General features: G+C 37.9%; 1 protein-coding gene across 2 annotated transcripts; it reads right to left on the bottom strand.

Annotated features, from left to right (window-relative positions):
• Nucleotides 1–9,681: 9,681 nt before the first annotated feature.
• pecam1a (platelet and endothelial cell adhesion molecule 1a) lies at nucleotides 9,682–21,368 on the bottom strand. 2 transcript variants are annotated; one of them, XM_014972210.2, is made up of 15 exons: nucleotides 19,677–21,368; nucleotides 19,535–19,567; nucleotides 18,026–18,319; nucleotides 17,105–17,401; nucleotides 16,753–17,013; nucleotides 16,359–16,640; nucleotides 14,899–15,198; nucleotides 14,547–14,822; nucleotides 14,326–14,458; nucleotides 13,766–13,830; nucleotides 13,596–13,658; nucleotides 13,419–13,511; nucleotides 13,263–13,319; nucleotides 12,674–12,696; nucleotides 9,682–11,381 (listed from the first exon to the last, which is right to left on the bottom strand). In XM_014972210.2, the coding sequence occupies exons 1-15, from the start codon at nucleotides 19,735–19,737 to the stop codon at nucleotides 11,211–11,213; spliced, it is 2,409 nt and encodes an 802-aa protein (XP_014827696.2). In that variant the 5' UTR covers nucleotides 19,738–21,368; the 3' UTR covers nucleotides 9,682–11,210. The 2 variants fall into 2 exon arrangements, with proteins under 2 accessions (XP_014827696.2, XP_014827704.2); XM_014972218.2 differs by having other exon boundaries at nucleotides 13,605–13,658.
• Nucleotides 21,369–27,456: the final 6,088 nt, after the last annotated feature.

Genomic DNA, 27,456 nt, shown 5'->3' with positions numbered 1-27,456 from the left:
ACTTGGGCAAACTTGCAGCAATACTCTGAGGACATTTTATGTTGTAACTATTTGACCAGTAAACAACAAGAAGTTCAATCCACGCATCAAAATTAGAAAGAAAGAGGATTTGGGTGATTTGAACGTATAGCACGGTGAGAAACTATTGTTGGAGAGCAGTAAAAATTGTATTTGCTTTCCTGTGGCGTATTGCTCCAAAGAACTTGTGTATAACATATTGCTGCACAATTCAATTTGTAAATCTGTCCCTTTAACAACTGAGGAAAAATAAGTTGTCCTCATACTGTATGTAAAATGTGCAAAGTGCTCCAATCTTTACACTGTAAGTGTGAAAACTACCAGGACAGTTGAGCTGTATCAACAGCTATGATAATTTTCCAACACTAATGGCTGGTATGTACCCTAGAAAACTAAATGCTAGAATTGATACTAAATGCAGAAATCAAAGAAAAGTATTAGTTTCTATTAGTTCCAGGGCATACATTCACGCAAAAGCAGATTTTTCACTATTTGCATCTTTTTTTTTTTTTTAATAGATATGTTGTTTTTTTGTTGATGATTACAAAAAATATGACACATTAAAGTGAGAGGAAATTCGGAAGCCATTAAAATAATTCTCTAATTTTTAGAAGAAAAAAAAAACAACAACTGTCATTTTACTAGGGCTTTAACATCAAGAGTGTATTTTAGTACTTAGTATTTTAGGAAGTACTAAATACTGCATCTCTGAAAAAATGAGGAGTCCAATGAACCCCATTGAAAACCTCCTGGTTATTTCACCAAATATTGATTTCTGATCTCTTCCTGAGTTAAAACATCAGTATTGATGTTTCTAAATGAATATGAACTTGTTTTCTTTGCATTATTTTAGGTCTGAAAGTGCTGCATCTTTTTCGTTATGTTGCTCATTTCTCATTTTCTGCAAATAATTACTAAATCTTTGCTTAGAATCTCAGAGACATGCCTATAAAAAGTAAAATCAGAGAAAGTGAGCATTTTAAGTGGTCTCTTAAGATTTTTCCAGAGCTGTATGTACAGTCCTCTTTTCCAAAATGTTGTAGAGAAATGTGGATTTAATGCGATCCACTTGATAATCAAGTATGCTGTCTTTGTGTAGCTGCAGCCTAACGCTTTTTCACCTTGAGGACCGGGAAGGCTTCATGTGAAAACAGGTTGAAGCGGGCTGACACCGGACTGTTTGGTGGGGCGAGTTCTTGAGGCAGCTGTTCTGTTGTACAGTGTCTTATTTGGCGATGCCCGGGTATTCCTGACGCACCTTTCAGCGTCTTCAGTGGCACTTGGCAGCGATGCGCTCACCAAAAGAAATGCGAACTTCTGCTTGTCGGGAATGTTTGTTTGTCGCATAGCGGAGTGAAAGTCTCACACGTTGCCGCTTCTAGCTAAACATAGAGTCAGACTGCACCCCCGTCTGACCAAGTCGTCCTTTAGAGCCAACGTTGGGGTTTGTCAAATTGCCAATCTGACAAAGTTATAAACAAGCAGAGTGACTGAAATTCGAATATCAAACATGTCTCCTTCACATGCTGGCACCAGGTTTGTCGTGTACCATTTGGGTTACAGGGTTAGTTTTTATTGACTACATTAATATTTGTTTTTGAGCCCTTTTTATAGGCCCAGTTATTAAAAGAAGGTATTTTGGCTTCCTGCCTCCAACGGGGTCATTGTGCACACAACATTTCAAAAACAGGGACGGGAAAGCAGCCAGTCACATGCAAGCGAACACACACACCACTGAGGCAACAACGTTCGATACGCATGTTTCATACCGTCCTTATTTAACTTGTTTTGTTGTAAGTTTTATGAATAGTTCAAAGAAACCCCTCATGTCAATTAAGCTGTTTCATGTGTATCCTGACTGAGTAAGCTAACATTGTTAGTAATATGTTGTGCTCTGATCCTCTATAACAGTTTTAACCTCAAGTATAAAATAAAAAATGCAGGCAGATTAAAAAGCCAAAGAGAACATAATGTAGTTGGTGAAATGATAGTTGGTACGAATAGCAACAATTAAACTACCCTCTGTTCTTAAGAAACAATCAAACAAACAAGAATATTCAAGGTCAAATGATATTTTAAACTTAAAAATGCAAAAAAAAAAAAAAAAAAGAAAAATGAATAATTGACAGAGTTTTTCACTGTATGTAAAGCAGATCAGTATTTATAAAATAAGAGTCTATAAAAAAGGAAAGTATAACCATATCTAAATGGTAACAGCTCTGTCTTGAAGCCTGTGAGAGGCTGTAAAACATGTCTTCAGACCCTATAGGTGGTAGGTGTTGTTTGCAAGCAAAAAGTTACTGATGTAAGAAAATGCTCGGTTGAAGTTTTTTAGGGAAAAACAAAATTTTATTTTGGAACTAGTTTCTTACATGTTGTTTTTAAAATATCTAACATCTGTATCACTCTAGTTTAAAGTAAACCTATAAATGAAACAAGAACCGTTTATGTGGAGAAAAGTGAGAGTTGTAAAACCACCGGGTGCCTTTTGCTGATATAAAGTTTTGTGGTGGAAAGTTGTTTGGAAAAATGAGAGTGCTGCCGTCACCCGTGAGCAGTAAAGCATTAGTGCTGGTAATTCACAGAGCAGAAATGATTAAAAACTAAATTCAATGATGCCATGAGTTTGATGTTTTGGACAAATATTTTGTGACTAGCAGTCATTTGCCACTTTGACTTAATTGCAGAATCTTTTTATAGCGTTTTTTGTGGCCTTCCTTCTGCTCACTGGATAAAACACCTTCTAAACCTTCACATTTAAACCAAAGACTGTTTTGTTTTGCTGCTTGTCTCTTGCGTGGACACAATGCTATGCATCAATTGATTGCATTCTGGTTGCCTTGTGAAACTCTTTGTTTTACAATTTCTTAAAGTATTTATTCAATTTGGACATGCAAATTATTACAAGTATTAAGAGCAACAGATTACAGTTTGAAAAGAAAAAGTTGTACAAGTTGTACGTCCTTGAATAAAATAGCCACATTCTAAATATTCAAACTTGTTTCCAGTTCTGAGAGTCTATATTTAAAATATATTGATTCCCCCACTTTTACCGATGTTCAGGAATTCCTCTGTATCTTTTTGCTCTGTTTTTCAGACAGAGAAGGAGGACAGAGACAATGGAGGAAGAGCCAAGGATAAGACAAATTTTGTAACAATGGTCCTTTGGTAAAACTAATCTATCTGCAGAAAATCCAGCTGTAGATTCTTTAAAGCTTTGCTGAGATTGTTGATGGAAGTAAGAGGCAGGTTGTTTGGGACTTTAACTTCTAAAAATATGAGCTGTGAAAAATCCAGTCTGCGCTTTTAAAGGTCAGTGTGACTTCTTGCTCAACGCTTTTTTAAGATATATTACAAGGCAATGGGACAGCTCTTGTATTTGCCATCTTAAACTGACAGATCTTGCAAGAAATACCACCCTCCACTCCCAATTGGTACATCACCATCGGCTTCTCCGAAACCTCCCTGCTTTTCTAGTTACATGTGATGTCCGGAGCAGTGCTGCGGTTCCGGTCAGTCAACACACGAGCACACCTGGACCGCTATAAGCGCAGTGGGGATTAGTCTGAGTCTGGACCTGAATGGCCCACTGGAGGACACTCGCTCAGGTCGACGAGTTTCAGGTTACGGCACGCGCAGAGGGCAGAAATGAGGGAGTTGCCATCTAAATCTGGAAGCAGTAATCCCACGTGGGTTAGTGAGAAAGAGGGGACGCCATGATGTGTGCTTCAATAGAGGTGATTCCATTATGGGAAATTCAAAGCGAAACGCAACAGCCTCCTATAAAAAAAAAAAGAAAAAAAAAATCTCTGGCTGCTACTTTGCTGGTGGTTTAGATTACAGCATTTCAAATGTGATTTCTAGGAATTTGCTAGAGATCTTCTGCTGAACTCATGACCAGATTCCTGGCAGCCTCAGTTTTATTTCTGTCTGACTCTACAACAGAGTTTGCAGATTAGATTCTTATTTTAGCTTCCAAACGTACTTTTTTTTTTTCCCCCGCTGGTTGTAACATTTTCCTAGAAATTAAAACCACTGAGGCAAAAAGCAAAGCTCTCATTTTACCTTCTGACCCTCAGCTGTAGTTGATCAAAAGAACAAATGACTCAAATGAGCCTTTGAGAAACTGTCATCCAAGCTGCTGCTTCCTCGCATGAAAAGAGGTTAGTTGAAGTGCTTTGGACATCTGATTAAAATGCCTCCAGGATCCCTGTTTGGAGTTTCTTCTTCCCAAAGAACCTGGGAATGCCTTGGGATTCAGAATGATTCCTAAAGATGTCACCAGATAGAGGGATCTCTATAAAGAAAGCTTAAATTTTTTTATTTTTTTTTTCCTGAAAATTCTTTCAGTCGTGGCAGAATATGTTGCTTTTGGCCTCCTGTTGCTATTGGTTTTCCGACAGATTTTATTTTTTTCTCCCAAAATTTGGTCAAGCACAAAGCAAAGCAAAAAGTTGCTTTTTGCATTTACTTAGACTATTTATGTCTGATGGTAAATTATGCTCTGCCTGCTATTAACGGACACCTTGTCATGACTTTATAACCTTGGCCAGTTCATCTGCATGTAGGCATAAGTCTTTACGGAATTTTTAAAAAGTATGTTTTTCATGAGTTGCATATTTCTGTACACTGGATTTAAGCTGAATTTTGCTTTCTGCACACTCCTTATAGTTTCCAGTGACCTGTGTCATCCAAAATTAAATCGCTCGCAGTACAGCTGTGAATAAATTGTCCCATGAGAAGGGGTGCAAAGCTCTTCATACACAAAGCTGCAGCTGTCCGGGGTACAATGAGACCGGAGGCACTTGGAGCGGCTGATTGTGCGGGGATAGGGTTACTTTAGCTGGAGTCCACATCCGTGGAAAAGGAGAACGGAGGTTAAAAGTTTGCATCGGTGTTCCTAACTTTTTAATGTTTCTGTTGTTGCACAATGGATGTTTCAGTAATAAAGTTGCCATGTGTTGGCTGAACTTCTCTCTCCCGTTCAACCTGGCTGGAACAAGGTTGTGAGAATTAATTTTCAAGATTCATCGAGGCTTAAGCAATTAAAAATTGAGGACATCAAACAGGTGGGCTGACGTAATGTCTCCTTTACATATCAAATGAAGGGCAATTCTGTGTCACACAACTGAATGACCTAGACCGCTTTGTTGCCACAACATGAAATATCATATTAAATTTGATCTCTTTCATGAATATAGATTATGCACCAAGTTCAGACAGTGCTTTGGACATGTGCATATTGTATGAATGGCTATAATTCATATTTCACCCAAGTCCACCTCAGAAAAAGCTTTCCAGCACAAATCATGGCTTTGTTTCTTTGTCTTTCTACTCAGTTGTGCACCAAACAAAACAAAAAGATCAATTTAGTTTTTTTATTTATTCTGCAAGACAAGCAGCAAAAAGTTTATTAATTGTTCTTATTAGTGCTATAATTTTTGATTATTTGGTTAACTAACTTTACTTACTTACTACTTAGTTTTTTTTTAGCAGCTATATCCAGCCAAAAAGCATGTTATCTAAAACTTTTAACTTGACTTCACCAGTGCATTTAACAGTACCCGCCTTGCCATAATGTTGCATATCCACTTGTGCCATAACAAGATGCATGCAGGTAAATAATTCTCCAGCAGAACATTTCTGTGTATTCCATACTGTATTTTACACACCTTACATAGGCACCATATATAAATGACACACACATGTCACTGGAAGGAACTGACGCACGCTAGACTGTGCAGACGCTCTGTATGAACTAATGAAAATTCATCTTGGTATGGTGAATGCTTGGAGACGCTGGGATGCCAGGGGAGTCGGACCTATTTTGTTACATCTCATTACCGGAGCGACTGGAGCTCAGCGGGAAGAGTCGCTGTGTTGTAATTAGAAAGTTGTAGGTTTGAGACCAACGTCCATGTGCCTTCAGGCAAGTCACTTTAGCCTGTGATGTCTACCAATGTGTGAATGTTCTGGATGTGTAAAGGTGCTTTGAGTGGAAAAGTGCTCAGCAAGTTTGAGCCTGCTTATTTTCTGACTACTTGGTCAGACCATGGCCTGGTAATGGTTAAGAATAGGTAAGCCAGAAAGAGGGGCCAAAACTCATAACTGAAAAGCTAATTTATTTCAGGAACTTTGTCATTAAGTGAAACATTAATTACACCCAGCCAGATGGTTGACAGCCTTTATTTCTGTTAATTGAGATGATTTTCCACATACAGGTAATGAAAACCTGACATTTCAAATTTGAATATCACATCCGAGCAATAAAAATACACACCTGTAGCACATAAATGTGGTTTTAATGAAAAGTATGTTTAAAATCTGCTTTCAGGGTGTTATTTTCAAAAAGTACTTGTAATCTGACAATCAAGCCCGATCTGAATATGTATTTTAATTTATTGAATTCAACCATATCTTTGTAGACATGACAGGACTTGATGTTCAACAAAATACGTTTAATTTCCTGAAGTCCTGAAATTCTTTTGGTACACCAACATACAAATATGGCAAAATAAGAAACAGCGTGACTACAGTCTTATGTAGAAGAAACAAACAAACAAAAAAAGGCTTTAAATGATTTATCTTCAGAATTCTTTCTTTGCATTCTTTGTGTTTATTAGGACAGATTTATAAATGCGTTTCTTGTAACAAAAGATTTGCTCTATCATATGGTCATATCATATGGTCTATCATATCATAAAGGTGAAACATGTGCTCAATCACGTTGTGTGACGTAACTGGTGCAACCATGTGGCTATGATTTATTACCACAGCTGGACATACAGTATTATGTGCCTTTATTAGAGAAATGCATTACTCTAATAAAATATAAGACACTTTGTGCTGGTTAATTGCAATCATAATTGTCGCCTCTATAAAGCCACATTAAGCAGGAGAGTTTAACTGTGGCTGTGCGCAAGTGATTGTAAATATTCAGTTGCAGAAGCGAGACAGCAATGACCTCGCCGCTGCAACTGAAAATCAGGAAAGGCACCAGCTCTATAAGGCCAAAACTGGAGGCAATTTATTCCCAGAATGCATTTCCCAGGGGCCATTATGCTAATTTTAGCACAACAGCCAATGACAGTTGAAGAGTGGTGCTCCAGATCCAGAAGGGGCTGGATCTGATTACATGGTCGTGACAGAGACAGAGTACGTGCGGCGGTGAAGGAGGGTGAGCAGAGAGCTTCACTCTGACTCAGACGAATTTATCTAACCCTGACACACGTAAGCAAAGTCAAGTCACCTTTGCTTTTGAATCAAACTTTTTGACACGATACACTTTGGTAATCATGTGAAAAGTATTGCTGGGCTCTGGGTCTTGCCTTGTATAGTAAATCCTGCCAGAACACCTGACCTCATATGTTGTAACTACGGTACCCAACAGTACTAGATCCGTCATCTCCAGACCACACCAGGAGCCATCCTTGGGCAGAGTGTACAGTGTCTGGATTGACCCTGAGCAATGCAGCAAACACTCCCCAGTCAATACCTCCAAGCACAGCTAATTATGTGTTTTGCATCTTTAGTACGTTAATCCACCAGTGCAAACCCTCTTCCTGAAGTTTAATTTCACTCCAGCAGCTTTCTAATGGTACAGTATCACTCATGCGCCTAAAATTTACGTAACACAGTATCAATTACTGTTCACCTGAAGTTCAGAATATACTGTTCCCTGCTGTCAGGTCCAGTCTTCTGGCTAAGTAATGTGACGAATATAACACGAGTGGAACGAGGTGCAGTTATGTATTTATTACAAGTGTGTGTTTTCATTCTGGCACCTCTGTGGACGCCATGCAGCCAAGAAGGACGCTTGTCATTGCGTGGACGAGCCGTTTGAGGTTCGAGGGGGTGGTGCACACTCAAAAAATATCGCAAAACTCTCTGTTGCCACATACGCATGGATTCATTAAGTCGGTTCATATTCGGTAACTAAAGTTCTGAGATCAAGGAAGAGTACAAACCTGGCAAGTCTTTGAAATGCTGTAATTAGAATAAATTCACATTTAGAACTATACAGATGATAACACATGCTAATGAACAAGTCACAGCAGCTTGTGAGTTAGTGGAAGTGCTCTCGTTTACACCGGTGTAGAGTGTTGCAGATTTTCTCAGACATTTGATCTGTTGAGACTCTGTAAGAGCTTCCTGTCAAAAAGGAGATTCCCATAACCCAGACGCTCTGCAGCACGTGAGAACTAACAAAAGTCTTTAAGCTTGTTTGAAAGGTCTAATGTGCTTCAAAGAGATAAACAAAAAAAAAAAACTACTCATGCTATTTTACGCTGTAAAGAAAGTTTTATTGTCTTGAAAAGTATTTGCTTCCTTACTGATTTTAAGACTTAGATAAATCTAAAACTATAAGCAAAGACAGTGTGCGTAAATGCAAAGGGCAGAATATGTAAGATGATTTTAATTGTTAAGGGAAAGAAGTTATCCAAATAAACCTGGTGAAAATAATTGTTCCATAAACATTTTTTACTGCTTTCCCCAAGAAGTTCCTTTTTCATTAACTTTTTGATTCTTGACTAAAACATTTGGGAGTGACAGAAAAGCCAATTTTCATAATTCTTCAAATAGGTTTTAATGTATAAACACTGGACTGAAAATATCATTTTACCGACACACCATCATTAAATATACCGAGTGCAAATAGAGAATGTGTCTGGCATTTGACAAAGGAAGAGGCTTTATATTATTACACTTCTACGTGACATATTTTCTGCTCTGTACATGCTTACTGTGCATAAATAGAAGGCTGGTTAATTCGTTTGGCAGTTGATGTCTTAGATATTTTTCTGTCTTCAGTTTATTTAAACATAAATTAACTTGAGGAGGTTTGTAACCTCTACTGAGCTAAGCTACGATGCAGTGAAGAGTGCATACGCTCTGCTAGTCCATGCACAGCCAGGCTTACGACTATTGCAGTTTTGTATTTTAAAATGATTAAGCTGTTAGTAAAATTGCAAACAGGAAAAATCCTTCAATTCTCAATAGAGAAATGGATCACGAAAAGGGGAAATATACCATAAATTATTGCTAAAATTAGGTTCTAAGTTATATTACTTGAGTTCTGTCTAAAGTCTCCCTAAATTGGTGTTTCATCACTATGAGTTTGCTCTCATAGTGATGAGAGCAAACTCAATCATCCTTGGTTTTCCTTTTCTTGAAGAAATAGTGTTTATCTAATCACCACATTTAGGAACATATACAGTCAGTTATAAATACTTTGCTACATCGTTTTACTAACAAATCTTTTGGGACAGGTGTTTTCTTTCTAGGTATCACAGTTATAATTCCACCTATCTGCATGTCAGCCTTTAAATTCTGCCAACAGTCCTCATAAGATCTGATCTGATTGACCTGAAACTTGTTGGCTTTGACCTGAATAAGTGTTATGTCATTTAGTTTATGGTTAGATAATGGAAAATGAAACTGATCCCCTGATAAAGTGGCGGCAGCGACAGACTTAATCACATTAAAGATGATCACAGCCAGAAGATATAGTTTCCGCTCAAGAGCCGCCTCTAGTATGCCCTCTAGTGGTGAGAATGATCATTGCAGAATCTAAGTCAAGGTTTCTTCTGCTTTCCTGCGTTTCAGAACATCAAATACATTTTAGTATCAGACAGTGATAAACAGAGTAAATACAAAGGCAGATTTCAAATTACACTTTCTTTTATTAAGTGAAATAAAGTTGTCAAACTTAAAGTGGCTCAGTGTAAAACTACAATTGCCCCCTCGTTAAGTTATGAATTAACTGTAGCAGTTAAATTTTTTATTAAACCAGCCACACCCAAACCTTATATCTGCCTGAACTGTAGAGTCAAGAACCCATTTAAATAGAACCTGTCTTACATCAAGAAGTAGGGTAAACAACACATCATGCAAACGCATCTAAGGAAATTTAAATTTGTTGATATTTATCAATCTAAACCCACAGTAAGTGCCATCACACAACAAATGGAGAAAATCCCGAAAGTAGTCGAGCACCCAGGTTTCTCCAAAGACTCGAGAAGGTAACAAAACATTCTGAAAGGACACTTAAATCAATGCAGGCCTCCGTAGGTTCAGGCTTCAGCAGTAACAAAGAGACTTTATTAGAAAGGTTCAAGGCCAAATCAGCAGCTGATCACAAAGGCCCATCTCTTCTCATGTTTCCTAAAAACATCTGGTTGATCCCACAGACCTTGTTAAAAAGTACAGCGTGTCCCGCTACATTTTGCAATCAGCATGGACAGGTTTTCAGAAACCAACATCACTAGCCATCCACTGCAAGTGCAAAAAAAAAAAAAAAAAAAAAGAAAGTTAAATCCAATATGGGAGACAGACGAAAAGGCATGCTGACCATCCCAGTCCCTCGTTCTACTGTAGACGACTCTTTCGGGTAAAAAAAACTATTGTGACACCAACTAACCCCTAAAAACTACTACTACTGATGTATTTTCCAAATAACAACATTGTATTTGAAGAAAATTACAATTGATCACCTACAAACAAATCCCAGAAAAACATAATTTTTTTTATTACAAAAAAAAAAATGTTCCCACCTTTTTGTCTTATGCCTTAAGAAAATCAAAAACACTTTGGAAAAACATCCTGACATAAAGGATCATAACTGATGCATGGAAGGGTTAAGAGGCTTCTGCTAAGAAGAATGAACCAAAATTCCTTTGCAGTGATGTGTGAGGTTCATGATCGTCATCACAAACCCATGATGGCTGTTGTTGCCGCAAAGGAAGACACAACCAGGTTTGGGTTTTAGGCCGTAGTCTGGACAGCTTTTCTCAAGAAATAAAATGACCATTTAAAAACAAGTTATCCACTGCTGATATTACATATTTGGATGATCTGAAGCATTTTGCACATGAAAGTAAATCTAAAACGGTAGAAAATGTGAGAGATAAATACATTTGCATAGCCCTTCACTTAATCGTCTCATTTAAGTTTTAGTCTTTGTGGTTTAAAGAGACACCTGCTGTTCCTCCCTTACTGAAAACAGAACATGACACTTAATAGCAAAACATTTTATTCATGTGGTCAAAAAGAGGAACCTTTTAACAGAATTCAGCAATAATACTAGAATATAATTGTGCAATGTTTCAGCTTCTTCTAGTAAAACAACAAAACAAACATCAGCTGAAACAACATGATGGGTGAAAAGAGGAACAAATACGTTTGGTGGATCATCAACAGTCAGGCGCCGGGTCACAGGTTCCTTCCTCCGGGTCACCAGTGTGAACGTCAGTGTTGTTTTCAGAATCGGTCGTGTTTTCACGTGTCAGGCTCTGATCGACGACCTGACCGTCGTCAGGTTGGTGATTTCCGTCATGGTTCAGCTGCGCATATTCCACTGGTTTCTGTTGAAACGCAACACTCGGATTAGGAAGAGTGAAAATAAAAGAAATCTCAGAGTTCTTCTTAAACAAATCATGAACAGCGATTAGAAAAAACTAAATAACAGTAATAATAACAGATGAAAATTGTTATATTCCTTGCAAAACATAGTGAAGGATTACAGGACTGATGGTGTATTTTTTTTAACTATAAGGCAGAAGCAATACCAAGATGGGTTTCGTGGAAGGATGAAAATAATCCTAAATACTGGATTTTTTTTGTCCTGTAACTCTTCTGAACTCTTTTGGCTGTAAAGATAAGCTTGGAGGAAATGAGCTAGCGGAAATGTGAGAAACAATGCATCTTCCAGTGTTAAACAAAGGAGCACGCTTTGACTTTTGTGGCAATCAGAAGTTTAAATTACACATCACTATTAGTGAAGTAAAATATGTCCAATTAAATGCCAGAGAACTGAAAGAAGACATAAATTATATAAAAAAACAACACTGGTTTTCAAAAATCTATGAACCTCTGTTAAAATTACACGTTTTTGTGGTGTAAAAAACAATTTCACACTAAATTTGACATATCTATAACGGGTGTTTTTCAATCAAAAACAACCTGCTGAAGAGAAAAAATACTAGAATGTAAAAAAAAATGCAATTGTCTTGGCTTCGCATCTGTCATCATTTACAGAGATTCTGATTAATCCGAATTTAAGTTCACCTGACACCTTATAACGTTGATGAAACTGGACATTTCTCAATTACTGATAAAAGACAGATTGTGCTTTAGCGGGCTGCCGAAAGGCTGAGTCCAACGCCGGTCATTTGCATCAATGACCTCAGCTTGTGCGAGACTCAGTCGCTCCAATTTGGTGCTGACTGACTTCCTGAGTCCAACGCCGAACAACACCGTGGCTACAATGAGGCACGGTGGTGGCAGGTTTATGCTCAGGGTCTTCTGATGGATCTAGGACTTTTGTCAAGGTTGATGAAACTGCAAAATGTTCTAACCATCAGGTAGTTCTGAATCCAAATATTCCGGGCATTATTTGTGAAGAATACATTGTCACATAAAAAATGTGAGTAAAGTTTAGACATGATTTATCACAGCCTCATCTTTCTACACTTCCAAGGACCACCAATCTGTCATCTGAAAATGTAGTTTAATAACTTTTCCTTCTCTCAGATTGTCTAGCGTAGCCGAAAATTAGTGCAAGGACTCTGAAAAAAACAAACAAAATAATAATAAAAGAAAAACTGCATGCATGTTTTTGGGTGTGCATGCATGACGAATATCAAATGTCACTTACACCATCAGGCACCTCTGGGACACCTGCAAAACAAAGCCAAAGGACATTCTCAGGAAACAAAAGGAGAAGGATATGGAGAAGGACTTACTTAGCAATCATAATTTCCACAAGCAGCGCTGTGGTTCCAGGAAACAAGGAGCTTCTCAGGATGATTTAAAATGCATTGTAGCCACTCGCACAGCTTTTAAACACAGGCAGGTTTTATGGTGCACAGAAATAGCGTTTCCGCTTTAATTTCAGCAAAAGACACTGATTCAGCAAAGCAACACCGTTACTGGACAATGGGCAGCAGCAATCTCCTTGGCATCGGACAATTAAACGGTTGGTCACCAAGTTTGAACGAGAGCGCAAACTGTTTGCGTGCATTGCTCAAACAGGAAGTTCTCTCTGACGAAAGCAGGAAGTGGCCACCTGGAGACTGAGCCTACTGTTTTAATGGGTCATTCTTTCACTAACAATGAAATGTCCACAGTCTCGGTTGATCCTGTTTCCTGTTTTCTCTCTCTCTCTTTCTCCCTAATGTCAACAATTTTTCTGTTCACTGGTTTGCTAAGAAGGATTTCACTAAAGTGAGCGACGACTGCCATACCTTGCTGGGAGTGTCGGACTTCGCTGTAGATGTTGCCCGTGCTCTGCTTCGCTGGAGCTAACATGAAACAAAAATATTAGTCTTTTAAAGAATATTGCCGTGTAAATTTACGTATGTGTTTTTTTTTTAATTTTCTGCATGGATGCAGTCTCTCACCTTTGGTTGGGTCTGCGTCTTTTATTTGAACCTCAGTATATTCAGGTTCAGCCTGTTTTTCTGGTAACGTGCTGCTGTTCTGGTCATCCGACTCTGCACAACAGTTTGGCCAAAGTTAGTTTTCTCTACAATAGCATTCTCAATTTCCACATATTTAGATGCCAGCTGTTGACGCACCATACCCACCAGAACCTGAGACGTGGTCGCTCCAAACACTTTTCCCCATCATGGTTGGGGTGGCTGCATAGGGCAGACAAAAAACATCAGCAGTGTTGATTAATAAAACCTTCTTATCGCTCCAGTACACTGCATTCCACTGCATTGCTTTGACGGATGACCAACGTTACCATTTGCATCAATGACCTCAGCTTGTGTGAGACTCAGTCGCTCCAATTTGGTGCTGACTGACTTCCTGGGGTTGGGTTGAGACAAAGCACAATGAACAGAGGGCGTTTCAGACATGTTTTGACCTTAGGGAGCATATTTCATCATAGCTTAGTGCAAATCTTAACAGTACTAACACGAATAAAAGCAGATAAGCACTGTGACACACTTCTCTGTCACATTTTGGAGGGAGGGCTTCGTGAAACAGTGAGCGCACTGCCATGTATTAATGACAAGGCGTTGACTGAAGCTGTTTTAAACAGAAAACTGACTACTAAGACTTTTCCATGGTGTAACAGACTGATATCTGAGCTAGGTGTTCCTTATGCAACGTTTCTCAGTCGTATTTTCACCTACCTTGTACTTGCATGCTTTCATTCTTTGAAAAGTTTCTTACACAGTTCTTAGTTTTGGAAATTATAGCTATTGAGAGTCAGAAGTCCACAAATAAATGTAGAAATAATAAAGCGTGCCCTTTAAGAGAGGTGATCTTTGGATAAGTCCACGAGGAAATACCACTTACACTGACAAGTTAGCCGTTCTTTTCCTCTTAAAATGGAAAAGCCGTGTTTTTAAGGCAATCACAAGGAAGAGGATGATGAGAAGTATGAAGCAGAAGACAATGATAAGTGCTTTCTTCCACCCTGCCATTTTCACTGTGGAAGACATTTTTTTCAATTACTGAAAGACACTTCACTCATAATTATGTGAATTTGCGCGCCGCTCTAACTTGTTGTAACAAACCTTCGACTGTGACAGGTTCACTCTGTTTGGGTTCATCAGCTGGGTTTGAGCTCGTGCAGTAGTATTTCCCAGAGTGTTTTTTATGGGCGTTAGGCATGCTGTGGTATCCTTCTAGCTTATTGGTTGAGAGGGAGGCCAGCGCTCCATTGGACTCTTGGTACCATGTGAAGTTGATGGGTCGACTGCCTGCCTGTACAGAGCAGACGAGTTTCATACTTTGTCCCTCAGTGATGTCCTGGCTGGGCTGAATGGTCAGCTGTGGTTTTGAGGTGGGCTCTGCGCAACACAACGTGTGTTAGAAATGCACATGTTCTGAGAACAAACTGAAAAAGCAACATTTACAACAACTTACCAATAATATTGGTTGAGTTCAGTAGTTTCTGCCCTAAAGCTGTTTTAGAAGGTGTACGTGGATTATTACTTGCATGGCATAGAAATGCTTTTAAATCGGAGGTCTTGTGGATTGGAGGTACGTCAAAGGTAGCCCGGTCCTCAGATCTGCTCACCTTCCTGATCATCTTCTTCCCGTTATGTGTAAAAAGGGTGTACACGATGGGAAAAGTGCCTGTGTGACTGTGACAGATCAGTTGAAATCCCTTGCCTACAAAGATTTTGCCCCCGACCACATTCAGCACCGGATCTGAAACAGGGACTGGGAACAAAAACAAGACAAAGGAAAGAATGAAAGTCAGTTCATTAACTGTTTGAATCAAACTTTGATTCAAACAGTTTCTATTTATCTGGTAGTGGCCAAAATACATGATCAGTTTAACAGATTGAAGCCTGAGCTGTTTTGTTTCATACAAAAACTCAGTTGAGTCCATCCAGTAGCTTGAAGGAGATTTGTGTCTTCTTCTTGTGCTGACAGGTTTATGGAGATGCTGATGTTGCTTTCCAGCAGGACTTGGTACATGCTCAGACTGGTTACTGTACTACTTCCTGTTTATCGTACGACCATAAAGCCAATCTGCTTGATTGTGCTGCAAGTACAACAGAAATAGACCAAGCAGAAAATCTAATAGACAGAATTTGGGGTTTTCGTTAGCTGTAATTCATACTCATCACAATACACTAATATACTGAAATATATCAGCCTGCTGTATATTGAATTTATGGACCATCTAAGTTTCACCAGCTAAGCACAAAATCTGGTTCAGACTGTTTTGGTAGTCCTTTAATGTTAAGTCAGTGATGTTATAGTTTAGGTTAATATGTCGGCTGGCAAATCTAGAAATAAGATAATTTTTACTCAGCCAGAAAGTTTGTTTTGTTGAAATTTGAAATGCTTTCCTCAAATGATATTAAAACGATGTGGACATAAACTGGAGTCAGTTCATAAATATCGATGGGCTGAAAAACAACGTGGTTTTGAAAGAAATAATTTATCTGCTTTTATTTATCTTATTTTCATTGAAAAAAAAAATGTATCTAGAATTATCTCTATCTTTCAAGATATATGAAAACGAAACCTTGACTAGCATTAAAGCATTCAATACCTTCAATACCTTCTAACAATTGCTGACCAGCTTTTTGTACATTTTCACATGGTACTTTGACAATTTATATTTGGTAATAAACTCTAAGTTTTTCCAGTCTTTCCTTCACCATAATCTTCAGCTGCCTTCACAGATTCTCTAGCGGATTAAAGTTAGCCTTCTGGATGGGCCACTCCAAAATTTTGATGTTAAAGAAAAATATAGCTAAAATTTGGGGCATTTAAAGGGCTTTAATCTGCACTTTGATCTCTGGTAAATGTGGTTAGTAAGTGAGAATCATTGAATTGATTCAAACTGCATACATCAGAGGACTTACCTTTAGCTTTAACAGTAACTGTTTCGCTCTCCTTATGAAAAGAGGTTGAAATACGAGTGCCCTCAACTTTACAGGAGTAGATGCCGTTACGGTTGCGGTCTGCAACAGCAACATATGTGGCCGAACTGATCAACTGGGTGCCATCTTTGTAGAGGTGGTATTTCAAAGTCTTGGGGTCAAACATCTGAGGAAAGAAAACCTTGACTGAACAGTTAAGTCTGAATCGTTCTCCTTCAAACACGTCCACAGGCTCCAAATGCAGCTGGGGCTTTGAGAATACCTCTGTTGGACAAAGGAAACAAAATTCATGCACAATATATAAATTGTTATCTTATATCGTGCAGTTGCAGCAACAGTTTACTTAGTGCTACATTTCGTCATGAGGAGAACTTGCCTTTGACTTTGAGGGTTTTATAGTTTTCTTTTTGGACGTTTCTCCACTCTGTCTTGCAAATAAGCTCTCCAGAGTCTGTCGGTTTCGGTCTAAATCGATGAATGAGAGGTTTACCAGTGGTTCTATTGAGAACAGCCCGGTCCTTTAAAAGGAATATTTCAATGTCCGCTAGATGAATCTGCACTTTGCAGGTCACTTCTATTATGTCTGGTTCATAGATATCGTTGGGTAATATAGTCATGTCCGGGACGATGTTGAGCTCTGTGAAGCAAAAATTAAAAAAAAGTAAGGCACACTCATTTTCTCTTGAAGCAGTGATGTCTAGTGGAAACCAACAACTTCATACAAATACCTTTGACTTTTACTTGAATCTCATTGCTGACGTTAGAGCTTGTGGGACCTGAGACCAAACTGATCTCGTAGTCACAGGACAGAAAACAGTCCCCTATGTGGCTGAGTGTCACAGTGGTCTCTAGAAAGTTATTGGTGCTTCGTTGCTTCTTTATCCGCTGCGGCTGTCCATCTCTAAATGTTTTGTAAAAGTTGAATGTAAGACTTCCTTTCTCATCTGGAGCACTGCAGGTGACTTTGAACTCCTCACTTTCATAGGGTGTTGAATTATTAAGATGAAGAATGGGGGTTTGTAGGCCTGAAAGGAGGAAGCCCATAGGGACAGTGAAAATCACTTGAAACGTACACACATACCTTACAAAAGTGTTCACACAGAGTCAATTTTTGTTTTAAATACATTTGATCGCTATAAGCTTTTGGATATTTCATAACGATTAGCAAAAGACTAACATTAAGCAGTGGATGATTGTCAAAAGGAAGGAAGAATAGGTTTTATTTTCCTTTTCGCCAATAAAAATTGTCAAAGTGTGGCATGCATTTGTATTCAGCCTCCTTGAGTCAATAGTTTGTACAGATGGCTTTCATAAAAATCACATCTTCAGGTCATTGGGAATGTCGTATAAGCTTTTGACATCTAAAGAAAAAATGCTTTGCCCATTTTTATTTGGAAAATAACCCAAAGTTTAATGTTAATGGATGGATGGTATCTAAATAATCTGCATGACTTCACATGTTATGAACCTGGACCAGGATGGACTTATACAGAACCTGCGTCCAATGCTTAGCTAATATTTGGCATCAACCCCTCAGACCAGAAATGTTCACAGAATTAACAGGAGTTGCAGAACCCATAAAATTAGGCTATATGCAGATGATGTGTCGCTTTAACTCAAAAATGTTGTGCGGTGCTGTGCAAACATACCTTTGACGTCAAGTGTCTTGGTGTTGCTGAACTTGCGCTTGTTTTTCACAGAGACTTTGCACTGGTAATTTCCCGAGTCGACTGCCCTGGCCGGGTTGATCTCATAGTAAGTAGAGTCTTCTGTGGTGTTGGCTGTGTGGATTTCGACACCATCCCGCATAAACTCGAAAAGGTATCCCAGCTGAGAGATGTTGCTGGAACTGACGCGTGCGTCGCAGCGAATCTTCACCTCGGTTCCACTCTGAACATTGTCTTTAGGCAGGATCGAGAGACCAACAGTGTCTATAATAAATGCTGTGGAATCCCGTAGAGGCACACAGAAGCAAGAAAAAAAAAAAAACAGTAGAGGTAAACAGTCAGAAACAAGAAGGAAGAATGACTGATGCAACAAACACAACAAGTGGGAGGAAGGAAACACTGTTTGGTCCCATGTCTGCCTGAGGAGTGCTGCTACCAGCTTCCACCTTTTTTTCAGCAACTGAGTTTTTACAGAAACAAGCTGTCTCAGTAACTATTACTTTTACACATAAATATAAGTTGGGCACTCTACTATTAGTTACGGAAGTAATATTTTACATTGGTTAAAAATAGAAAACTAACTTCTAGCATAAGTAGGTCAGCGTCATAATTAAGCTCAGCAAAAACAAACAAACTCAACAAATGTCTTGAAAACTATCTGGTTGAAATACTTTTCAGGGAACTTAAGTTTCCTGAAGGCAATTAGCCTGACTTCAGAACAAACTTGGTAAAAGAGCAAGCCTAACTGCCTCAGGAAGATTTTGAAAACATTATTAATCTTTGACATATTTTCTCTTTCATTATTGTAGCCTGTAGTAAGTTGAAATCATTTTGGTGATTCTAACTAAACTGAAGCAATCAAGGTTTGGTCTGATTTAACTTCAGACAGTGAGGAAAAAGATTGGTCTTTATCCAATGCATTTGAACTGGTGGTTACAGCTGTATTAAAATTTCCAATGATATTTCACTAAATTGAGATGCACATGTTGTTGTTTTTTTTTTAATAATGAACATTTTTTATTGTCCCTGTATTTCCTTAAAACATCAATTGCTTACATACAGTATCTTTTTTTTATTATTTCAAGGACATGCCTAAAAAAAAGATTCTGCTGTAAATTTTACAACTCCCTTTAATGAAGCTCCTTATTCTACTGAAGTGAAATAATGTTTTTTTTTTCTTTATTTTTCTTTGAAAATCTATATAAGAAAGCTGTTGCTTGTGTTTTTAATGCGCGCCCAACACTTGGTACAGAGAACTTCGGGAAGGAAGAGGGTGTGACGGAGATTTACTAAGAAAACTAAATGTTAAGAAAAGCTTTGAGAGGATAAAATGTGAACAAATTTTGTCCTCCACGTTATTTTCGTTCCGTTCAATTTAAGACGATGTGAAAGATTTTTGAAATCTCATACTTGATATATAAAAAAATAGTTTGGATGGATTGAAAATACCATAAAAATACTTTTTAGATACACAAAAAAAGCATTACTTACATGACTCTCCTCTGGCGCACTTCACTGTATTAGCTAAAAAAAGAAACGAGAGGAAGGAGAACAGAAAAGTGAGAATCCAGGGATTTCGTTTAAATCATGCATTATTCTTTATCCGTAAAGAAGCACAGCAGTGGATTCTTACAGACGAGGAGGAGGCTGGAGAGAAGCAGCAGCAGTAGTGATCCTGGGGGTCCGGAGCCCATCCTGAGTGAAGGCGGTTCGCTGCTGTGAGATCAAAATTCAACTCCTGTGAGCAGAAGAAGAGACAGAGGGACACTGGAAGGGACGGAGGAGGACCTTGCAGTGGGAGAAGTGGAGTGTGTATAGAAAATGAAGACTGTCTGTGGGGGCGTTTCTGTCACTAGAGGCGTGCGGCTTGTCTTATCAGCGTTGACTGCCCAGAAGCGTACGCTGCTTCCTCAGGAACCCAGCATTACTTTGCTGTTTTCTTTAGTTGTGAAAAGAGGAGAGAACAAAAAGAAGAACCCGCCAACCCGCTGAACTCACATCCTCCTCGGTTTTGTCTCGGAACAGGAGGCTTGTGTTAAGGAAATAGAGAGATCTTACCAAAGGTGAAAGGCTGAGTCAATCAAGAACGAATCAAAAAGCATTTTGATTATTATTTCATTAAGCAAAGAAAATGAGCAATGACTCACAGCTCTGGAGTCTGCTGTAACCGTGAACGGTTCAATCTGAGTTCGGAGAAAACAGTCTCCCAAAAGCAAACCCCCCACATGTGCTTCCAGCATTTATGAATAAAATTGATAGATTGATTGAAATAAAACAAAGATCTGTCATGACACTTGTTTCCTGGAGAAACAGCAGCTGAAATATAAGTTGTGTCACAATCTACCAGTTTTTACCAAACGTATTTTTATGCTATGAACTGTAGATTTTGCAGACTAACCTCAAACCTGTCAGACAACATGAAGAAGGATTAAAACAAAAAACAACGACAACAACAACAACAACAAAAACCAATCCAAATTGTGCCCAGATCTAAAGAGGAAATGTTGTGGACGTCTATCAATCAGGAAAAAGTTACAAAGCCATTTTTAATTATGACTAATAGTGACTATGGAGAATCACAGTGAACCATGTTTAATTATCTGAAACACTTCAGTTGACAAAGTAAAGTGCTGGATACCTTTTCACACCAATTTGACCTGAATTAGTAAAAAAAAACAACAACAAAAAAAAAACAAAAAAAAAACAAACAAACAAACAGTGTGTTTTCATTCTACAGGTTCTCTGGACTCTGGGAGGAAACCCAAATTATCCTGGAGGGACTACATATCCTTTCTGGCCTGAAGGAATGAGCTGGAGAGAAAAGCCAAACAAAAGGATGTCTCGGTTTCCCTCCAGGACCTGTCGCCCCCAGCGACCAGACATCGGCCAAGCACAAGACAATAGAAGGACGGATGGAGAAAATGTTTAATCAATAACAATCAATCAGTCCCAGGCAAACAAAATTAGGTGAATGGAGTCTAAACTAAATAAAATAAAGTATGAAATTGAGACTATTTGAGACATTTTCAAGAGGAAATATGTACAACATGACTTCCGATATCAGTCCTCTGGAGAGTAAATTAACCCTGTTAAATCAAAAAAACTGTTCCTGTGAATGCCAAAGGATTTATTGAAAATCTGTTCAGAAATCAAGTTTACTAATATTTACAGTATGCCTATGTGTTTCTGTGCATAAAAAATAAATAAATAAATAAAAAAATGCCTGGTGGAAACGTAGAATCAGAGACAGGGTTTTGTTTTCCCATTACTGACTCTAATTAGGATGACTATAAGATTTTAACAAGAAAAACTTACAGCTTATGTGTCCCCCCCCCCCCATTGCACAACAAAACTGATCTACAGCGACTGCTTAGCAACGAATGCAAACATAAGATAACGAACATTTTTAAAGGGCGCAAAGCAATTGAGAGCATTTTTTAAAATTTTACTTCTTGACACTTCTGTAACACTTTCATAAAGAGCGCCTCATCCTGAGATTGCTATGTTACAGCTAGCATTTCTACACATTATCTTTTATACATTTTGTCACATGCACCAGTATTCGTGGAGTTCACACATTTAGATTTCCTCCTCTGTTGTTGTCAACTTGCATGGTAACTCCGACCGCACACACACACACACACACACACACACACGGAGTGTTTCAGCTACATTCCTGTTTTCTGTTTGATCCCACGGCGGCTTCCTGAAGTCAAAAGGGGGGTGGCCCATCCTAGACGAGGAATCTGCAATTGCTTGAACCAACTGCATGTCCTGTAAAAGAGCAACATATTTTATTAAACATCTCTTGAATCAATGCATCGTTTGGTAGTCGTGTCTTTCCCTGGAAGCTGCTGCAGGCTGGTGCCGCAAAACAAATCAGTCATCTCAAAGGGTCGAACCCTGCTCTGACCCAGCAAGATCTGAAAACAGTAAACCCAGCTATTAATACATTTTGCAGTAAAAAACAGAGACCAGTTACATCTTTTGTTTTCTACCATTCCTCACATGTTGCTGAAGCCGGATGCTTGCACATAAAGCCACTGCTGGACATTAAATCAGACTAAGCTTTTGTCATTGTTCATCTGCAACACCTGATGTTGTGGGACTTTATGTTGGCATTTGTTTCCACATGATGTCATTTATTTATTTTTGTTTAAATGCATCAGTCCCTCCTGCAGTACAACACCTCATCTGAGAGTAAAAAGTGAAATTAGCAAAACCCTCCCCTACTAATAAGCTAACACAGAGAGAGGACGGTGTCTTTAGTTTTTGAAGGCCTGGTTTCTTAATGCAGTGCTGTGCAGCAGCATGCAATCCCTCACTATGACCACTAGGAGGCGCTGAAGACTGGCAGATGAAATGTGATGGCAAGCTGCTTGCTCTCTCCCAAACTTCTCCATCGTGCTTCTCAGTCATTTTCTCTGTTTTCCAAATAATTTCAGTCAATTAAAATATCGGTAAGAAATGCTTCACTGGGATGAGATCAGGTATTTGACTCGGTAAACAAGTTTAAGTATTTATTTCTGCATCCAGTGTTTGATGAAAGAACCTGTGTGGTTAAAGCTGCTGCTTTAATGGATGACTCACTTGCTGGGGATTACTCTTTTTCACATCATTTTGACTCGTCACAATAATACTTTGCAGGCTAATTATATAAACAGCACTGACCATTTTGTAAATCAATACATTGTTATTGATGTTTCATCTTTTTCTAATATGGAGCTACAAGCCTTTAGCTAAGCCACTGTGAGTAATGTGACTCATAAGTTTCCTACCTTGTTATTTTTTTATTTTGAAAAAAGAATAGCTTCTGGAGACAGAGGTGCGGTTGTCACCCCCCAGCATGATAACAAGGATTTTAAATGTCTTCTGCTTGTTTGCGTTTCCTTGAACTGCTGCAGTTCAGATTACTCAAAGGTAGTTTTGTAGATTCTTCACCCTGATGAGCATCAACTTTTTCTTTAAGAAATCTAATTTGATAGGCTTGTGCCGCAAAACATTTCAACTCCGATATGTTGTGAAGGTCTGGATTTAATGAAGTAAGGCAGGTATTCAAACCTGACTCCAATTAAAATGACAGAAACAAACACTGCCTCACACTCAAAAATATGTCAACATGTAAGCCTTGATATCCACATACCTTTAGAAATTACACCGTTTAAAAAAAGCATACAGACAGGTTTTGATGTATTTAGCTTAGTAATTATAGGACTTGGGAGTACTTTATATAGAAAAGGAAAAACAAATGGTGCATACAGTTATTGCTTCATCCAGAAATGAGACAGTTAAACACAGAAGCATGAAGCCATTGGTACCTTCCATGAAAAATGCTAATGATAGCAGTAGGGTTATCCATTGCTTTAGCCAGGAAGCAGATGAATACTCTGTCAAAATGAATGTATTACATTGTACTGTACTGCATAATTACCATATTTTCAGTTATTTAGAGCTTTGAGATTGTAGAAAGAATGACAACACTGAGTAAAAACCCACGCAGAAAATTAGCTTTTAGGATATGCTTGGTAAAAAAAAAATCGAAAAAAAAAAAAATGAGGCTGGGAATAAAATGTAGCTTTTAAAGTGTAGCGAAAGCCCTGTGAAAGCGTAAGTCACCCAACTTCAGTAAAATTTTGAAAAACTCCACCAAAATGGGCGGGGCCAAGAGACAACGATGAGCGGAGGGAGTCAGGATGAGGGAAAGACCATGTCACTTCGTCACAATATTTAGAGACTTCTCAGACCCATGTTATGACTTTTTTTTTTCTTTTCAAAAATGCAAATCGTGACTTTTAAGTTTTATTGGAGACGTCTATGGCGAAAACGAGTGAAAGCACTCATTGCTCTGCAATAACTGTCCTCAGAGTGAGAAGCAACCGCTACCATTGGCCACGCTCTCTTCCTAAAGCATTAATATATTAATCCCTGACATATTTCCAGTCACCCTGCAGCAAACTGGCTGCAGCTAGAGCAGAGGAGACCCACTCCACTCTGCGTCCACGTCGCACCACGAATCACACGGGCGCCAAGAAATGCTGTCGATCAAATGCTCGCAAATGCTTGCTATTCAAACTCCTGGTGAGTCTGAGTGAGACTGTTTTAGACGCGAACATCAACCGTGCTGTTGTAACCAACAGGAAAATTCAGCTGCAGTAGCCACCATTCGACCTAAAGAGGGCAGCACTAAGTTCTGGTTTTTGGTAAAATATATATATTGCAGAATTGAACACATTTACATGAAGATAGCAATTTAGACAGTTTAACTGCAAAAACTAATAAACAAACAAACAAACAAAAAAAGATGATTTGTGGGTTAATCACTTAAATTCATGTAATTAATTAAGAAAGAGTGAAAGCGACCAGAATGTTTTTCTACCAACTTCTCCACATTTTGGCCTTAAGGAAACCTCCCTCCTCTGTGACTCTCAGAATGAGTGAAAGGTCCTGGATGATGTGCTGTGACATGGAGATGTTTCTGCCTGTGGCACAACAGCCTGCAGGAAGCAGGGAGCTTGTTGTTACAAGGCAACACTTTGAGGCCACCTGCTCTACGCAGCATCCCATACAAACTCCCATCACTCTTTATTTCACTTTCTGTGAAATAAGAGCTCATCTGTCATTGTCACTGTGGTTCACAACTCTAGTTAAAAATAGTGGGTCTTTTTTTTGGCGATATATATATATATATATATATATATATATATATATATATATATATATATATATATATATATATATATATATATATATATATATATATGTATATATATATATATATATATACATATATATATATATATATGTATATACATATATGTATATACATATATATATATATATATATATATATATATATATATATATATATATATATATATATATATATATATATATATATATGTATATACATATATATATATATATATATATGTATATACATATATATATATATATATATATGTATATACATATATATATATATATATATATATATATATATATATATATATATATATATATATATATATATATATATATATATATATATATATATATATATATGTATATACATATATGTATATACATATATATATATATATATATATATATATATATATATATATATATATATATATATATATATATCGCCAAAATATATATATATATATATATATAACTATATATATATATATATATATATATATATATATATATGGGTCTATATATAGACCCATATATATATAACTATATATATATATATATATATATAGATAGTTATATATATATATATATAACTATATATATATAGTTATATATATATATATATAACTATATATAGTTATATATATATATATATATATATATATATATATATATATATATATATATATATATATATATATATATATATATATATATATATATATATATATATAACTATTCTTTGGCAAATACTCATGATTAACTTACTCCCAGTCTTGATTCTTTGACTTTTACCTCACTTTTATAAGCTAAATCAATAATATATTAAGTGGAAGGCTTGGCTGTGACAGGCTGCCTGCATCCCTCAGGGCTCCAGGGGTAAAAACAGGCCACACACCCCAGGATTTTCCTCCACCAGCGAGGGCCACTGAATAACAAAGAAGGGATGCAGAGAGGAGTCATGCTCACTGTTCCATACTGCAGAACATTAGCAGTGAGAACTGAGGGACGTGTGCATGACAGCTGGTTTTAAAGCATATCTGCATCGAGCCAGGGTGTGCCAAATGTCCAAAAAGCTCCACAGCTCCTGCTCCTGCTGCTGCTGGAGCCCCCCCAATAAAAACATGAACCCAAAGTTTCCTCAATATTCCCCACTGTTCCTTTCTGTTTTTGAGAAACTAAAATTAGAACCACCCTGCTAAATAACCTTTAACCTAATTTGAAATTGTTTAGGCAGGAGAATCCCATGGTGTGCGATTCTCAGGAGTTATAACGGAGACATAAGAAGAACAAATCTTCTTATGATTTGTTCTTCTTTTGTCTGCAGCCGTCCTCAAGCTGTTCATCTCGCGTCTCAGGATTAGAAATTCTTCATCTCAGTTCAACACACACGTTTAAGACGTGACAGCTGATCACTGAACTGTGTTTCAACAAATTGACTAACAGACATAAGCAGTGGGAAAGGAGTGACACCCACTGACCAAAATCTAAACAACAATGTGCAGCTGCATTTTCTTTTCTTTCAAAGACGGGACAATCTCTCTAAAGTGTGTAAATAGTTTAACCGCGCACAGTTTGTTGACTGGTGGTGGTTGTTGCACGAATGGAGAACAAGGCAAGCTTCGTCCTTTGGTGGCTTCCAAACCAATCAAAATACAGAAAAATATCTCAATATCCTTGTTTGAGGATTCCATAAAAGGAATAGGAAAATTATGTAGTTGTAAAGTTTAGTTTAATCAGACCACAAAACATGTGTCCAATAATTAAGATCTTTGTCTCTGACAGCAATTGCCATCAGTAATTTGTTTCCCTCCCGCCTCCCCCTGCTCCCTTTGAAATAACAGCTTCTTCATTTCTGAGTTGCCATGTTTGTACAGGAGTTGTGTCACTGTGAGTAATGACTCTTGCCTCTGCAGCTGCAGCTAGCATCACCTTGGCTTTCATGCATTTTTTGAAGATATAATAATCAAAGTGCATGTAAACTTCTTACACAGAAGTCTCTCTCTTAAAATCTTCTGAAATAAATTGATCAAAAGAAGGAAAAGTGTAGTTTGATTTAATGCCAGACTTTCATATCTCAGTTTACAATGCAACTTTCCTGAAATGTCGAGTCCAAGAAATCCCTTTAAACATAACCTAATCTGAATGGAGTACAGAGGAATACACAAAATGAGACGAGGAAAGAGAGAGCAGGCAAACAGCTGGTATGGACTTTAGTGACAAGGAAACTCCTCTCATGCATTCTGGCATGGGTGCTGGGTTATTCTTAGAGCTAAGTGCTGACACATTAAAGTCAACGGGATTCTGCATAGCGATGAGAGAAGACGGAGAGAATCCTCACGATCCGTCATGCAGGGCTATTCTGAGAGCTCCGCTCTCCAGAGGCTGACACAAGAAAGCGTTCAGGCAGCCAGTGCTTGAAAAGTGGGAAAACAGCGAGACCGTAGTGCATACACAAACGTGCATCGTCGTAAAACATGTTTTGTGACATTCCTCTGTGATTAGGAAGTGCAGAATGATCTTGTCAAATCAGCACCCCTAAAACAACATTGCAATCTTAGCTTTTTCAGAATAGATTTGGTTAAGATCTTTGTTGCATGAGGTCCTTTGCTGAAGTCAACAAGGATTCTGCATATTGATGAGATGAAGTCATCAGACAGGCTGTTGCTCGATCGGTGTGAGCGTCGACGACTCAGACATGTTGAATCTTC

The sequence above is a fragment of the Poecilia mexicana genome, unplaced genomic scaffold (genome assembly GCF_051168715.1).
Source record: "Poecilia mexicana isolate PSO_F unplaced genomic scaffold, ASM5116871v1 scaffold_8, whole genome shotgun sequence".
Lineage (NCBI taxonomy): Eukaryota > Metazoa > Chordata > Actinopteri > Cyprinodontiformes > Poeciliidae > Poecilia > Poecilia mexicana.
Note: the sequence above shows the minus strand (reverse complement) of the source record. Positions and strands in the feature narration are given on the sequence as shown.